The following is a 15,104-nucleotide window of genomic DNA, read 5'->3' as shown; positions in this document are numbered from 1 at the left end:
AAAAACATGGCCAAAAAATTCACCAACGGACCTTAACAACAGCAAAACCAGAAAAAAGGTAGAGCTAAAAACCATTACAATTGCATACAATGTATAGGAAAGTTAAACCACTCATAGAAGGAACATTCTATTCTCTTTGTATTTCCAATAGCCATCCACCACCAAGAATACATCTTCACATTGTGTACTATCTCTTCCACATCTTCTAATGCATTATTGAAAACCATATCATTCCTTTGTTTCCAAATGCACCAACATACAGCTGCCCAAATCACTTCAGCCCTCCTCGCGGGAATTTTTTTATGTAAAGCTTCATACCAATTCATATAATTACTACGGCAATCATCTCCGCCCGTCACTGTGATTTCTAACCAGCTTTGAATCTTTTCCCACACCCTTCTCAATTTGTCGCAACAAAGAAACAAATGATTTACATCCTCCTTGATCGTGCAGCCGAAAACACACAAACATTGTTCATTATCCACGATGATGTCTCTTTTAAGCAATTGTAATCTCGTAGGTAATCTATCTTTTAACATTCTCCAAGCGAAAATCTTAACTTTCGACGGCATTCTTGCTTTCCAAATCACCTTATTAGCTTGTCTTGAAGCAATCTCTGCAGCTGTCATAGTCGTTTCAGCCACCACTTTTGCATAATAAGCTTTCACCACAAAACCTTCCAACCTGTCCAATGTCCACACAAACTCATCCTAAACTGTTCTTCTCGGTTCTATACCCTCCAGAATATTCAGCAATTCTCCCTTTTCACTCTGAGCTTCCAAGTTGCCCACAATAACATTTGTTTCAATCTGCCATTGCCAAACATTATTTACCCACTCACCCATCGAAGCAACTTCCACCACCGGATTACCTGCAATAAGAAAAAGGTTAGGAAACATCGTGCACAGAGGGCTCTGCCCAATCCACCTCCCTGTCCAGAATGGAGTTTTTACTCCATCTCCTAATTTAATCAGCACCATTTGGCCAAAACTGCACTCTTCCCTTTCCTCACTGAGTTGCATCAAGTCCCTCCACCAAATTGACTTTCGAGACAAGGGTGACCTCTTAATTTTGAAAAGAATTCTTTCATGCATAGCCCCATACTTTGCTTCTAAAATGTTCTTCCATAATGCATTATCCTCCTTTATGAATCTCCACAACCACTTTATAAGTAACGCCTTATTGAAAGCCGCAATGTCTTTTATCCCTAAGCCACCTTGATCCTTCGGTTTACATATTGTTCTCCAACTAATCCAATCCACACCCTTTCTCTCTATAGCATTGTGCCACAAAAAATTTCTCTGTAGCTTTACAATTTCCTTTTTCACCTTGTTTGGAATTTTAAAGAATGATAAATAGTATACTGGCAGATTGTTAACAACAGAGTTGATAAGAGTGACACGACCTCCAATTGACATTAACTTCCCGATCCAAGGCGAGAATTTGGCTTTCAGAATAGACATTATTGGATTCCAGAAATTAATTCTCCTCGGATTACCTCCCACCACTATTCCAAGGAATTTGAATGGAACTTGATCTAGTTTACACGATAGAAATTGACTCGCTGCCTGCATAAAGTATTGATCAATCCCAATTGCATACATCTTGCTTTTCCACATATTAATTCTCAAACCAGATACCATTTCGAAGCCTCTCAATAAAACTTTCAATGCCCAGAAATTGCTCCAGCTTCCCTCACCCACCAGTATTGTGTCATCTGCGAATTGGAGTAACTCATACGACACATCCTCGCTAATCTTGAATCCTTGAAAACCACCTATATGAACAAATTGTTTCACCATACCTGCCAGGCCTTCAGCCACAATAGTAAAAAGAAAAGGTGACAATGGATCACCCTGCCTCAAACCCCGTTTTGCGAAGAATTCTGACGTAGGACTTCCATTCACTAGTATTGACAAGTTACTACTGAAAACCGTGGCCTCCATCCATTGCAACCATTTGTGCCCAAACCCCATTTTGCCCATCATTTCTCTTAAGAAATCCCATTCCACGCAATTGTACGCCTGCGCAAAATCCACTTTGAACAGCAGGCAAGGTCTATTATGTCTCTGAGCAAAATCTATGATTTCATTTGTTACCAGTACTCCATCTAAAATCTGCCTCCCCGACACAAAAGTTGTTTGTGATTCGGAGACAAGCTTTCCTATTACCCTCCTTAGTCTAGCAGCTAACAGTTTGGAAATGATTTTATAAATGCAGCCTATTAAACATATTGGCCTGAAACCAGTGAGGCCCTGTGGTTGCTCAACTTTCGATATCAAAGCAATAAAAGCAGCCGTGAAAGCTCGTGGCAGTGTCGCTTTAAGGTGGAAATCTTGAACACATTGAGTAATATTGTCTCCCACTGTACCCCAGCATCCTCCAATTCCATCCTATCCTCCACAGAGAGTTGATTGAATTCAATACCTGATAGCCTTGGCCTGGGTCTTCCACTTTTCCTAAATCTGTTTTCAAAATAAGCCTTTACCTCTCTCTTCACGTCCCCAACCTCCTCTAGATTTCCTTGTTCTATTTTCAGAGCAACAATATTGTTTTTCCTACTTCTATTCCTAACAGCCGCATGAAAGTATTTTGTGTTGCAGTCACCCTCCTTAATCCACCTTATCCTGGATTTCTGCTTTAACATACTCTCTTTGAGATTTAGGTTCCTCCAAATATTGTGTTGTAGATTCCTCCTTCTATCCATCACCTCTCTGCTAAGCTGACTTATCGCCAATAGATCATCATCTTCTAACCCGTTCATCTCCTCCACATCTTCATCAATATTCAAATCTAATTTCCCAAAAATATTTTGATTCCGCCATTTCAATCTCCCCTTTAACAGTTTTAGCTTTTCCTTTAAGACATACGCGCTTGTACCTGTGATCGAGATAGCCTTCCATTCCACCTCAACAAATTCCAAAAACTCTCTTTTTCAAACCAACAATTGAAGACCCTAAATGGCTTTGGTCCCCAATCGAGGTTGCTCGATTTAATCCAGACTGACCTGTGATCAAAAACATCTCTTCTACCAGCTACTTGAGCTACCACTTTCCAATGATCAATAATTCCCTCTGACAGTAGAATTCTATCTAATCTGCTACGAGCTTTACCATTTGAATTGATCCACGTGAACTTGTTGCCCACTAGAGGTAGATCCACCAACTTCATTAATTCTATAAACTTTACGAATTCCTCCATCTCCCCCCTGTTTGATTGAGATTTACCCTTCCTTTCCTCCCCCAATTTGATTGCGTTGAAGTCACCCCCGATAATCCACTGACCCACCGGCAATCTCTGCTTCCACTCGAGTAAACTCTGCCACAAGACTCTCTTCTCCCTTAGATCACATGGAGTGTAAATATTTATGAAATAACAGTTTATATTTTTCCACACTGCATTAAGCCCCAGCAATCCTTTATCCTTAAAGCTAAATAAGGGCTCAACCGCACCCTTGTTCCATATCGTTAACAGACCCCCCGACAAACCTTCTGAATTTACCACAGACCAATCACACTCTCTCCTCCCCCACAAACTTTGCACCAGGAACTCTTCCATCTTTTTTGCTTTAGTTTCTTGTAAAAAACATAAATCTGCCTTTGCCAATTCCAAAATTTTGCTCACCCTTCTTCTCTTAGCCGAATTTCCACTCCCTCTAATGTTGAAAGTTACAATATTCATGGTACACCTGTTGTATTCACCTTTCCAGCTTCAAAACAATTTCTTTCCCTAGCTTCAATATCCCGAACAATTCCTTCAAACACCTCGTCATCCTCTTCTCCTTCAACCCCGAGATCCTTGATAGAGCTCCACACCTTCGATGACATACCTTCAATCGCCTTCCAAATGCGCTTGTTACTTTGGTTGATTCCTGAATCGGCCACATACTCTCCACAAGGAAACAATCCACTAGAATTTATTGGTGACTCATCCATTGAATTGACCACAGAAGGAGACAAAGCTTGTTGAATTTGTAAATTAGGGTTAGATTGGGAGTGCAACAGAGCTGAGAAATAAGAAGGCGCAAAAGGGATTTTAAGATTTTGGTACACTTCTTCAATAGGGATAATCTTCTTGGGCTTAAGCATGCTTGCTATGCCAATGAGCCTAACAGAAGAAACCGAAATAGGATCCGAGTTTTCACTATCCACCACCTGGCACCCGAACAACTCTTTATCCGGGCCCACACAAGGATCCCCACAAATTTGGAAAATCTGACTCCCAATGTTGATCCCTTTATCTACGTGGCTGTCATTAAATGCTCCCTTACCATCAATATTGATTATTGACTTTGGCAATACAACTTTCTGCATCACTTTATCATAGCCATGATTTGCCTCAGAAACCACGTCCACATGTGACCCCTCACATACCAACATACCAACCTTTTCTATAGGTTCCCTCGTCTGCGCTACAACCTCGTCCCTGCTGTACTGTCTTGGGACTTCCGAAATATCTTGATTTGACAACTCCCTTCCCTGAGTTGCACTGTTCCCACCTGCTTCTGCTTCTGCATCCTCCGCCTCCTCGTCGCCTTCCTCCCAACTCTTATTCGCCGTCTCCGATGAACAAGAATCTTGATCCCATGTTAATTCTTTTTTGGGTACCACAATCCTTTTGGGACCATGCATATCCTCCACAAGTTTAATGCTGTAAACATGCTCATTCACACCCACATTAAAGCTTTCATTCAAATTCATTGAGTATTTGGTGCGTATAAGGAATCTTACTACGTCCAATTTTGATTTTTCCACCGTTTCCTCATCTGAACATACATATACCCCCACCGTTTTTTATATGAGCTCAAAAAACTCTTTCTTCCATGCATGATACGGTAGCCCATAACACCTCAACCATGTTAATCTCTCATTGTCCACATCCGCCGGCGTCCACGGATGAATATCTGAAAACCATTTTCCTATCCAGTTAGGCGCTTCCCTGACCAGTGTTTCCAACTCTCCCACCTCCAGTTCTTCAAGTAAACACAGATTCGCCCCCATCGGTGTAGCTTTGATCCTAAAATAACCTTCCTCGTGCAAAGCTCCTTGAATGTTGTAGGTTGACCCTGGTTTTTCCACAATTCCAACAAAAGCTTCTGCAAACCTTTTCAAGTCATTTTCCTCCACATTGAACTGAATGTGTGCAAATTTTGGCTTCACTTCCTTTTGGTTCCACCCCAGACGCCTTTGATTCTGCAGTCCCGGTTCCACCACGTTATTCATCTTCAGAACATCAGCATAGCTTTCTCCATTGTTATTAATTTGCACAGCCTGAAACAGCTTAGGATCTCCTCGCAACACATCTCTTCTCACCGGTTTTGACGCCTCTTTCACAGCCCCTTTCACGCCTTTTTGACCCCACCCTCTTTGGAATCTAGGTACATTAGCATGTATCTTCTTCTCCTTGATGTAAATGTTATCCAGTTCAACCTCCAGCATCCTTGCATCCCTTACCTTTCTAAATCTTACAAAACCATACCTCTTACCCCTCTTATCCCTCCTTGGAGGTATTACCACCTCCACCACAATGCCAAAATCCATAAAAATGTCGAACATCTCCTTAGCTCCATATTCCTCTGGGAATTCAGAAAAATAGTAGCTAAAGATTTCCTCCCCTTCAATATTGCCCTTTCCTCACCTAAGATCCCACCTAAGCTCCTTCGGTTTCCATGTTTTCTTTGCTACCACCTTCCACCCTTCGTTTTGATCAAGTTTATCTTTTTCTCTCACCTGACTTTCTCTCACCTCTCTCTCTCTCTCTCATCTTGTTTTTCTTCAAGCAAAAGTTGGAGTTGTATATGTTGTATTTCTTTACGGTGTAGATGTAATTTGTTGGATTTTTGAGGTAAGGATAGCACCCCTCTTTTTAATATTTTAGTTTTATGAATCACATATGCAAATGTAAACATGAGACACAACACCTGGAAAATTCTTAGGTGGACACATACCTAAGAAATTGTTTTACACATAACCAATCACAGAATTTTAATTAATTAAAAAATAAATACTGATTTTTCTCTCTCCTTCATAATTTCAACCACCCCATGAATCCAATTAAAAACAAATTTAAATTAAAATAAATTTAAAAAGTACTCTTTCTTATTGGCTGTTCCTAAGAATGTGGATTTATGGTCGTGTCCATGCAAGAATTGTTCCACAACACCAACACTATTACATAGAAATAATTGAATAAATGAATCTGTTTAGAACAATACAATTCAATCCTCCTCTTTGACGATTAATTATTTGGAATAAGTATAATAACTCCTCCCATTTCCAATCTCACTCCATCCTAAGACCTTCTTGATAAATAAAACATGACATATTATATAACTGCAAAGTCTGAAATAAAATAGTACAATTCTTCTATCATATCATAAAGCTTACAAACTCTAGTGTTTTTTTAGTGCAATATACATAAAATCTCCCTGAAACCTACCTACCTTCTTGACGTAAAGATGGATATATTTTCAATCCTAAATCCACTAGATTTCCTAAACAAAAACACCCAGTTGAGAATATGAAACTCATAACTGCAAATGTTAGTTTCATTCATTCATATTTGATAGTTAAATTCATATTAAGCCAGTCAGTCTTGTTTTATATGACTACTACATCATTTGATATCCTTGAAAAGAAACACCAATATTACACAATACGAGTATTTGAGAACCGCCTCTCATATGATGTTCATGCAGAATTACAAACACGCACCCACACATGTCATCATATCTTGAGAGAAACTAGACTATTATCACTATATGTCTGAGTAAAGAAAAACATCATATAAACATCATTTGAATTTCATATAAAAATCTAACTATATTTATATGACTATCATCGATAAAATGACAATTAAATACATCTTATAGAAACAAAACAAAAAATATTTAAGAACTAAAACTTCAGCAAATAAAACATCCATAACTAGCAAATAAGACAACCCCAATGAAAAGAGTTTTTTCTTTATGTCACTAAAACAAAAATGTGGAGCAATAATCTATTTTTAATGATGGCCTTGATGAACGCATTGAGACAACATCATCATCATTCACTTTATCACAGCATCTCAAATCAATCTCCTCCAGTTGTGTGCAGTTCTCAATCACGCGCGTGACTCCCTTTACTGTGACATATTTACAATATATCAATAATAGTTGTAAAAGTCCATAACAACTCTTTGAGATTTCATAGAGTGTTTTATCGTCAATGTTTGTACCACACAAGTTCAACATCTTTAGCTGGTCAACTACAACGTTTATTTTAAGTTGTCTCACTTTTTTACAGCCGATCAAACTCAGATATCTAATCTTACAACATTTATTTAGAACTTGACAAATACCTTTATCAGATATGCGATCGCAATTACTCAAATCAAAAAGCTGTAAATTAGGAAAAATTGAAGCAAACAATAGGACGATCTCATCGTTTATAAATGAATTTTCAGCCAAATGTAGAGACTTTAATTGAGGGTTGACTTGAAAATCTTTCAAAATATCAAAATTTTGTACCCTCTTTCTCTTAACATATATGCGTTCAATTGTGATTTTATCAAGTGAATGACAGTTCTTAATGATGGCAAACAAAGCTGATTCTGTGAGCTTGGAACATCCACTAAGATTTATAGATATCAAATCAGGAACAAGTAAAGACAACTGGGAAACATGATGATTATTTAGAAAATCAACATCTTGAAGACTCAAATGTTGTATCTCATGACACTTGGATAATAAACCATAAATTCCATGGTAACTATAGCCGCGACAAACGTCAAGAACAAGCCTCTTTAAAGGAAGACCTCCTTTTGCAATAGAGTAAAGCAAATCATCGGATATTTTGGAATACCGAAACTTAAGAGAATTCAAACCCTTCAAACTCATGAAGGAATCAATGTAACGTGAAGAAACATAGTTTGTATCCTTTAGCTCAATTCCGAAAATAGATAATGATTTCAATGTTGGTCTGTCACGGAGAGCCAAAGCAATGGCTGCATTGTTGTCGAGATCATGAGAGGAGGCGAACCAGAGGTCAAGAGAATGAAGGTTGGAGAATCTATGAAAAAAACGAGGGAGAATGCAAAGTTGTGGATAATAAATTCTGAGAGAGAATATGAGACGGTTAGTGATGGAGAGGAATTGTTTAGAGACGAGAGATAAGGAGGATTTGAAGTAGAGTTTATTTTTGTCTTCGGTTTCGTCTACAAAATTGATGAGGAATGAAAAGACACGCTCCCAGCAATCATCTGGTAAGCAAAATTCAGGTTGTGTAGAAGAAAACGATTGTTGTTGTTGTTGTTGAAAAGATTTGACACAAATTCTCTTCTTCTTTCTCAAAGCAATGACAGGTTCCGATAGTGGTTGAGAAGATCTCTTCTTCTTCATATTGACGACGATCTCAGGGGGTGAAGTAAAATAAGAATGGAATAAGGGTTCCACTCACTAATTTAAAGCGTAAATATTAGGTTAAATACTAAACAAAGGAATATATGTTCACCCCCTTATATATAGTGGATTACCGCCGCCACTAATTTTTCTTTTATTGGAATAACCTTTTTTTTATTATTGCATGGTCCCATCAAATTATTTGACGAACCTTTAAATCTCTAAACCCACCCAAACCAGCTGGCACCCCTAATTTATTATCATTTGTTTATCATTTCTTTAAATCTTTAATTATGCTCATGATTTAATGAAGGTGTAAATTTGTTTACATTAAGTGCATATCAATTTAAACTCTTATATTTTATATATTATAATTGTTATTATTTTAATAATTCATACTAGAATAATTAAATTAAAATTTTAGATTAATTATGTCAAATGATAATTGAAATAAAAATTAACTATTGAACCATTTCAATAAATTGTTTCACTTTAATAATAGACACTAACATCTATTATGAGGATTCGCTTTTCACTTGCTGTGTTAAGTTATTATACAATATTATTTCATTTTAGTATTAAATTTAAATTACCTTGAAAATATTTGTTAAATAATAAATATTCTCTTTTCTCCTATTATTAAATAATATGTTATAACATAATCAATTACTTTTAAATCACACATTAATTATTAATTTAAAAATGTTACTAATTTAAAAGTTATGTCTTCTCAATAAAATAAAATAACAATAATCCTTTTTCCTAAAATAAAATAATCACTACTAGAAATACTCGATTTTTCTACGGATTTACCTGCGGATTTTAGCTAAATTTCCGCAAGAAACATGTTACTCTATGCAATGGTGCAATGGTGCTATAGCACGCTACTCTAACCGCCACCTGACAACATTTTGTACTAAACAATGTATCTCAAAATAATAATGTGGTTTCTCAAATTTGGAAACACACTTTTTTTCTTGAAATGTTTACCATCCTGTAAATCAAATACTTCCAAGTACCAAAGCCAATTTCAACAAAATTTGAATTTCAACTTATCACAAAAGCCATACGACCAGTACCATGTCCAATTTCAACAAAATTTTAAAATAAAATTTACTTATAACCTAACGACTACAGAATTATGGATATGTCTAAAATCTGTAACACTAGGAAAAAGTTAGATTTGATGTCATAATTATTTCACATAGTTACTACCAAGCACACTTAGAGGCAGTACATCACCAAGAAAAAAACAAGAGAGCCATGGCAGAAAGCCATAAAACAGTCACTGATATCCGCGACGCCGCTGCCATGGCTGATGGCGTAGTAACAAGCAGCACATGACAAAACTAAGCATCATACCTCATCTGGAGTGATTGGAACATCATGATTAACAGCCTTGGTAGCAGCAAATGACAAAACTAAGCATCACACTCCATTATATGCTTATGACTTACCTACTAGATCCTTCAAGATAAATGCATGGTTTGTTCTCTAGAATATATATTTGCTCTCTGGTTATTACAGAGTATATAATGTAACTCATGTCAAATTATTGTATCAAACATGACTATTAAGTTTCTAACCATATCTAAAATGGAAATCCTTTTGAAACAGTCATGTGCACCACACTAATAAAAGACCATATACACATATTATCGTAAGATGTCGAGTATTTACCTTTTTCCTCTGTGGATACATCTCCTCAAGAAGATTTAAATCTTTTAATCATTTATTTAAGGTAAAAATAGAATTACATGAGATGGTCCCTGCTATCAATTGGCAGCACATCCAATATTTACTGGGATTTATTTCAGTTTCTATCTTATGCATAAACAATGGTATAATCGAGTTATATTCAAAATCAACATAAGTAAACTCATTGTGGGATTTCAATAAACACCTTGTTTACAAAAATCACCTAAGTTTATACTCAATCTAACTTAAAATCATCTAATTTCAGAAATGAATAGGATGAGAAAGTAACAATATTACCACTTCAGCAAAACAGGATCAAAATCTGCATAGAGTATCAAAACAAGCCATGGATCAATACAAAGTTCAATTTAAAGAAGAGACAACATGTACAAAATCAGGATCATTGAGAGTAAATGTTTATGTACATTGAAATTCTTCACAAACAAGCAAGGAATTCAGTATGAATCACCTTCAGGTTGTTCAAAGACCACTACAAAGCCACATGCTCATTTCAAGTCCAGTTTAAAGCACAGATTAACATAACCCATCATGCATGCACTATAACATATTTCCATGTATGTTCATAAGACAACATATGCTAAGTTTCATAAGAGCAATGATGTGCATCCATGTTGCAAAACAGAATTTCAGCATAATTCTACATTCAAACATCATTCAGTCCACAAACATAAACCAACTTCACTCCAAAAAGGGAAACAATTGAAACTCAAAACAAAGGAACAAGTCCATTTCAAACATTTCAGTACACTTATTAGCAACTGAAGCTCTGCCTCTTAAACATCGTTAAAATTCCATTAAAGCCATGAAAGTTAAAATTTCATTAAAGCTGAAATAATGAAAAATGGTTAAAATAAAATGATACTACCAATAAATAACTTAAAAAATTAACAATACAGATATGTTGGAGTTTAACAACCTTATACGTTTCATGTATACCTCATCTGACATAGTCAAGTTCGCCGGTCTTAAAGGCATCATCTTGAATCAGATATGTTGTCACGCTGTTTTAAATATATCATAAACGTGCAATTGAATAAGAACCTAACCAGTTTCAAAAGAGAGCATATGCAAATCTCTGAACCTACAAGATACAACTACTAGCAGTTAAGAAACCACTACAACAGAGACATAAGAAACCCTAAAACATAAGACATTCAAATACACCAACCTGCCATTCTCACAAAATCTGTTCCAGTGAACCACTTCAGAATTGGAAAATCACTTCAAATTGAATCATCATTATAGTTGATGTGTCCCTTGATTAAGCTTCCTGAGTTCGATGCAATAGCACCCCAAACAAATCAAAAATCGAAAATGTCATATTCAATTCCACATGGTTAACTACAATAATAACAAAATCAGTATACTCAAGCACTTCTAATATGTTAAAATCAAGTATACACCTAAATTCAAGTATACACCAGACACACTTGTATAATCTAAAAGCTAATCTAAACAGTACCAAAATCTAAACCTAAACTCCAAGATGGAAATGCATGTCAATTAAGATTAAATGTGTTGTTCTGTTTTGTGTTAACCTTTTTTTTTATCATTAGGTATTCGGTATTATAACAATCAAAGGCTGAAATAATCATGATTCACCTAGTGTAACGCTCAGCGAGAGTGAAAACGAACAAAGGAAAGCGCAGAGAGCATAGGTCGGAGACTTACCTGAAAGGATTTGAGTGTTTCAATCGTGCAAGCGAGAGGAAAACGATCAGCGGATAGAGAAAGATGAACTCAAGCTCTTGAATTTGCGACTTAAGATGAAGTCTCGAAACCCTAAGATTTGCGAGAGGAAACATTGCAAGTTGACTAAATGAACATCAAATAAGAACATCAAATTTCAATTTCCGAGATGAAACGGAGAACCAAAACCGCTGTGAACCCTAGAACGCAAACCTTTCCCTTTTTTCTTTCTTTCTCGAAATCCTTTTGCGTGTAAAAGTAGAACGAGAGAAGACATTTATTTTTTTTACTAATTGTCTTTTTAGTTTATTTATAAATTTAAGGGATAAATAACCTTCACCCCCTGTCATATAGGCGAGTTTTGAGTTTGTCCCCTATTAAATTTTTTTTAAAGATGCCCCCTTATAAAACCCAGATTACAAACTCACTAACCCCTACACTCATGTGACGCTGAGTTGGCTAGGTATTATCCCTGTTGGCATTTAATTATTTGCTGACAGGGAAATAATTTGTTTATCTTTGTTGCCAGGTCATACACATTTCAAACTTTTCAATAAACTTTTCAGATTCCCCCCGTGAATGTTAGGGTTACTATTTCTTGCAAGAACACAATTTGGGGACGACGGCGCTTAGGGTTCCGGTTTGTTGAAGACGACGACGAAGACAATGCAGAAGAAGATGAAGGCAATGCAGAAGAAGACGAAGGCAATGCAGAAGAAAACGAAGACTTCGCAGAAGACGAAAGTGAAGACGGCGGCTGAGAACGGCGGCGACGATGGAGAACACAGTCAGGTTAGTTTCAAAATATCGTTAATCTGAATATTGATTAGAGTCGCTGAAATAATATTTAATAGTATCGCATTTTATTTCAGAATTTGTCACTTTTTAACGTTGTATTCCACCATGGGGGAGAGTTTGTAAGAATGGGTGGTGGTGAAGTCGTATACAGGGGTGGTTCTTCGACAACAGTTTATAAGCAAGAAATGGAAACGTGGAATCTGAGTAAAATTGGTAATCTAGTTAATGGATGGGGATACTTAGATGGGTCGTACATGTTGTGGACTAGAATCTATGTTATTGATAAAGATTTTTTTCAAATCAAGAGTGACGATGATGCATATGATTTGGCTGCTTATGTTGTTGGTGAGCAAGTGGATGGGGTTATGTTTGTTCAACATGATGTAAGTGAGGTAACATCTAATGGGGGGCCTATATGTGTGAATGAGGTTACTGAATTGAATGAAGATGTCAGTGATGAAGAAGCTGTTGAAGGATTGAATGATAGTGAGGATGAAAGGACTACTGCTCTTGTAGATGGTTTTGGCTTGGATGGACATGATGTTACTATACCAATTAGGGAGGGCCCAACAATGGATGGGTTGTCACCTTGTCCCAAAAAGAAGAAATTGGAAGATGAGGATTATGTTAGTGAGGAGTTAGATAGCTCAGATCCAGATAATTCTGAGGATGAAAAAGGGCCTAAGTTTGAAAAGTTTAGAAAAGAGCAATTTAATAAGGACTTTAAATTCAAGTGGGGTATGCAGTTTAATACCCTTGATGACTTTAGGGAGGCAATTCGTGAGTGGACTGTTTTAAATGGGAGGGAAATAAAATTTGTGAAGAATGAGGGGTACAGGGTTAGGGTAGTGTGTAAGGCTAATTGTGGGTTTTCCATGCTTTGCTCTAGAGCGGGCCAGAAAGAAACTTTTGCCATAAAGACTATAAATGACACACATACATGTGCTAGGGTTTTAGAAAATAGATCTGCAAATTCTAGGTGGGTGGCCAAGTATGTAGTGAGGAAAATGCAAACAACAAACACAGTTAGGATCTCTGATATAATCCAAGATATGAGGCAAAATCACTCAGTGGGTATAACTATTGGAAGGGCCTGGAAAGCAAAGTTGATTGCTAAGAAGATAATTGAGGGAGATTCAGACAACCAATATGCTAACTTATGGAGGTATGCTGCTGAGCTTCAAAGAGTAAATGTTGGGAACACAGTGAAGATTAACATTGATAGACCAATCCCAACCATTCAGCCAAGGTTTGGTTCATTTTATTTTTGTTTTGATGGGTGTAAAAGAGGATTCATAAATTGTTGCAGACCATTTGTTGGGGTGGATGGGTGCCATTTGAAGACCAAATATGGAGGGCAATTGCTGATAGCTGTTGGCAGAGACCCCAATGACCAGTATTTTCCATTGGCTTTTGGTGTTGTGGAAACAGAAACAAAGGAAAGCTGGAAATGGTTCCTTCAGTTGCTAATGGAAGATGTTGGTGTGGATAATAGATATGTGTTTATTTCAGATCAGCAAAAGGTTAGTATGAACTTTATAAATCTTTAACTTTGTAATATTTTGTAGTTTTGTAAAGTAACTGAGCATACACTTTGGTTGACAGGGTTTGGTAGCTGTTTTCGAGGAGATGTCAGAAAGAATTGAGCATAGACTTTGTTTAAGGCATCTTTATGCAAACTTCAAGAAGAAGTTTGGAGGAGGTGCATTGATTAGAGACATCATGATGGGAGCAGCCAAGGCTACTTACCAACAAGGATGGCAGCAAAAGATGAATGAACTTAAGGGAGTAGATCCAAAGGCTTGGGCATGGTTAATGGGAGTGCCTACAAAAAGTTGGTGTAAGCATGCTTTTAGTTTTTACTCTAAGTGTGATGTACTAATGAATAACATTGCTGAGTCTTTCAATGCAACCATCTTAGTAGCTAGAGACAAACCCATTCTAACCATGTGTGAATGGATTAGAAAATACTTGATGAACAGGTGTAGTAACTCTGCATTGAAACTTGAGAAATGGCCACACACTATCATGCCAATACCTAGGAAAAGATTGGACACTGAAGTGGCTATGAGTGGGCATTGGTTACCTACTTGGGCCATGGATGAAAAATTTCAAGTCACACACTCCTATAACAAACAACAGTTTATTGTAGATATTACTAGAAAGTCCTGTACTTGTAACTTCTGGGAGTTAGTGGGCATACCATGTAGGCATGCAGTTGCAGCACTAAGCTTTAGACAACAAAATGCAGAACTGTTTGTAGATGAATGCTACTCTAGGGATAAATATGCACAATGTTATGGTTTTGCTGTGAGCCCTATCAATGGTCAGGAAATGTGGCCTGAGGTTGAGACTGAGGATCTTTTACCCCCCAACTACAAGAAAGGTCCAGGAAGACCTAGGAAACAAAGGATTAGAGAAACAGGTGAGGAAGGGGCTAGAAGAAGATTGCCTGGTGTAGCATATAGATGCACTAAATGTGATAAAGTTGGGCACAATGTGAAATCATGCAAGAGCA

At 37.0% G+C, this 15,104-nt stretch overlaps 2 protein-coding genes across 2 annotated transcripts; both read right to left on the bottom strand.

The window, feature by feature from the left end:
* Positions 1–710: 710 nt before the first annotated feature.
* On the bottom strand, positions 711–3,681 carry LOC131622266 (uncharacterized). Its single transcript, XM_058893292.1, has 3 exons — positions 3,008–3,681; positions 2,489–2,930; positions 711–2,393 (listed from the first exon to the last, which is right to left on the bottom strand). Exons 1-3 carry the CDS (start codon positions 3,679–3,681, stop codon positions 711–713), a joined length of 2,799 nt encoding a protein of 932 aa, XP_058749275.1.
* Positions 3,682–6,973: 3,292 nt separating this feature from the next.
* On the bottom strand, positions 6,974–12,065 carry LOC131622265 (SCF E3 ubiquitin ligase complex F-box protein grrA-like). The gene is made up of 3 exons (XM_058893291.1): positions 11,771–12,065; positions 11,268–11,369; positions 6,974–11,180 (listed from the first exon to the last, which is right to left on the bottom strand). Exon 3 carries the CDS (start codon positions 8,378–8,380, stop codon positions 6,974–6,976), a length of 1,407 nt encoding a protein of 468 aa, XP_058749274.1. The 5' UTR covers positions 8,381–11,180; positions 11,268–11,369; positions 11,771–12,065.
* Positions 12,066–15,104: the final 3,039 nt, after the last annotated feature.

Source organism: Vicia villosa, unplaced genomic scaffold, assembly GCF_029867415.1.
Source record: "Vicia villosa cultivar HV-30 ecotype Madison, WI unplaced genomic scaffold, Vvil1.0 ctg.000029F_1_1_1, whole genome shotgun sequence".
Classification (NCBI taxonomy): Eukaryota; Viridiplantae; Streptophyta; class Magnoliopsida; order Fabales; family Fabaceae; genus Vicia; species Vicia villosa.
Note: the sequence above shows the minus strand (reverse complement) of the source record. Positions and strands in the feature narration are given on the sequence as shown.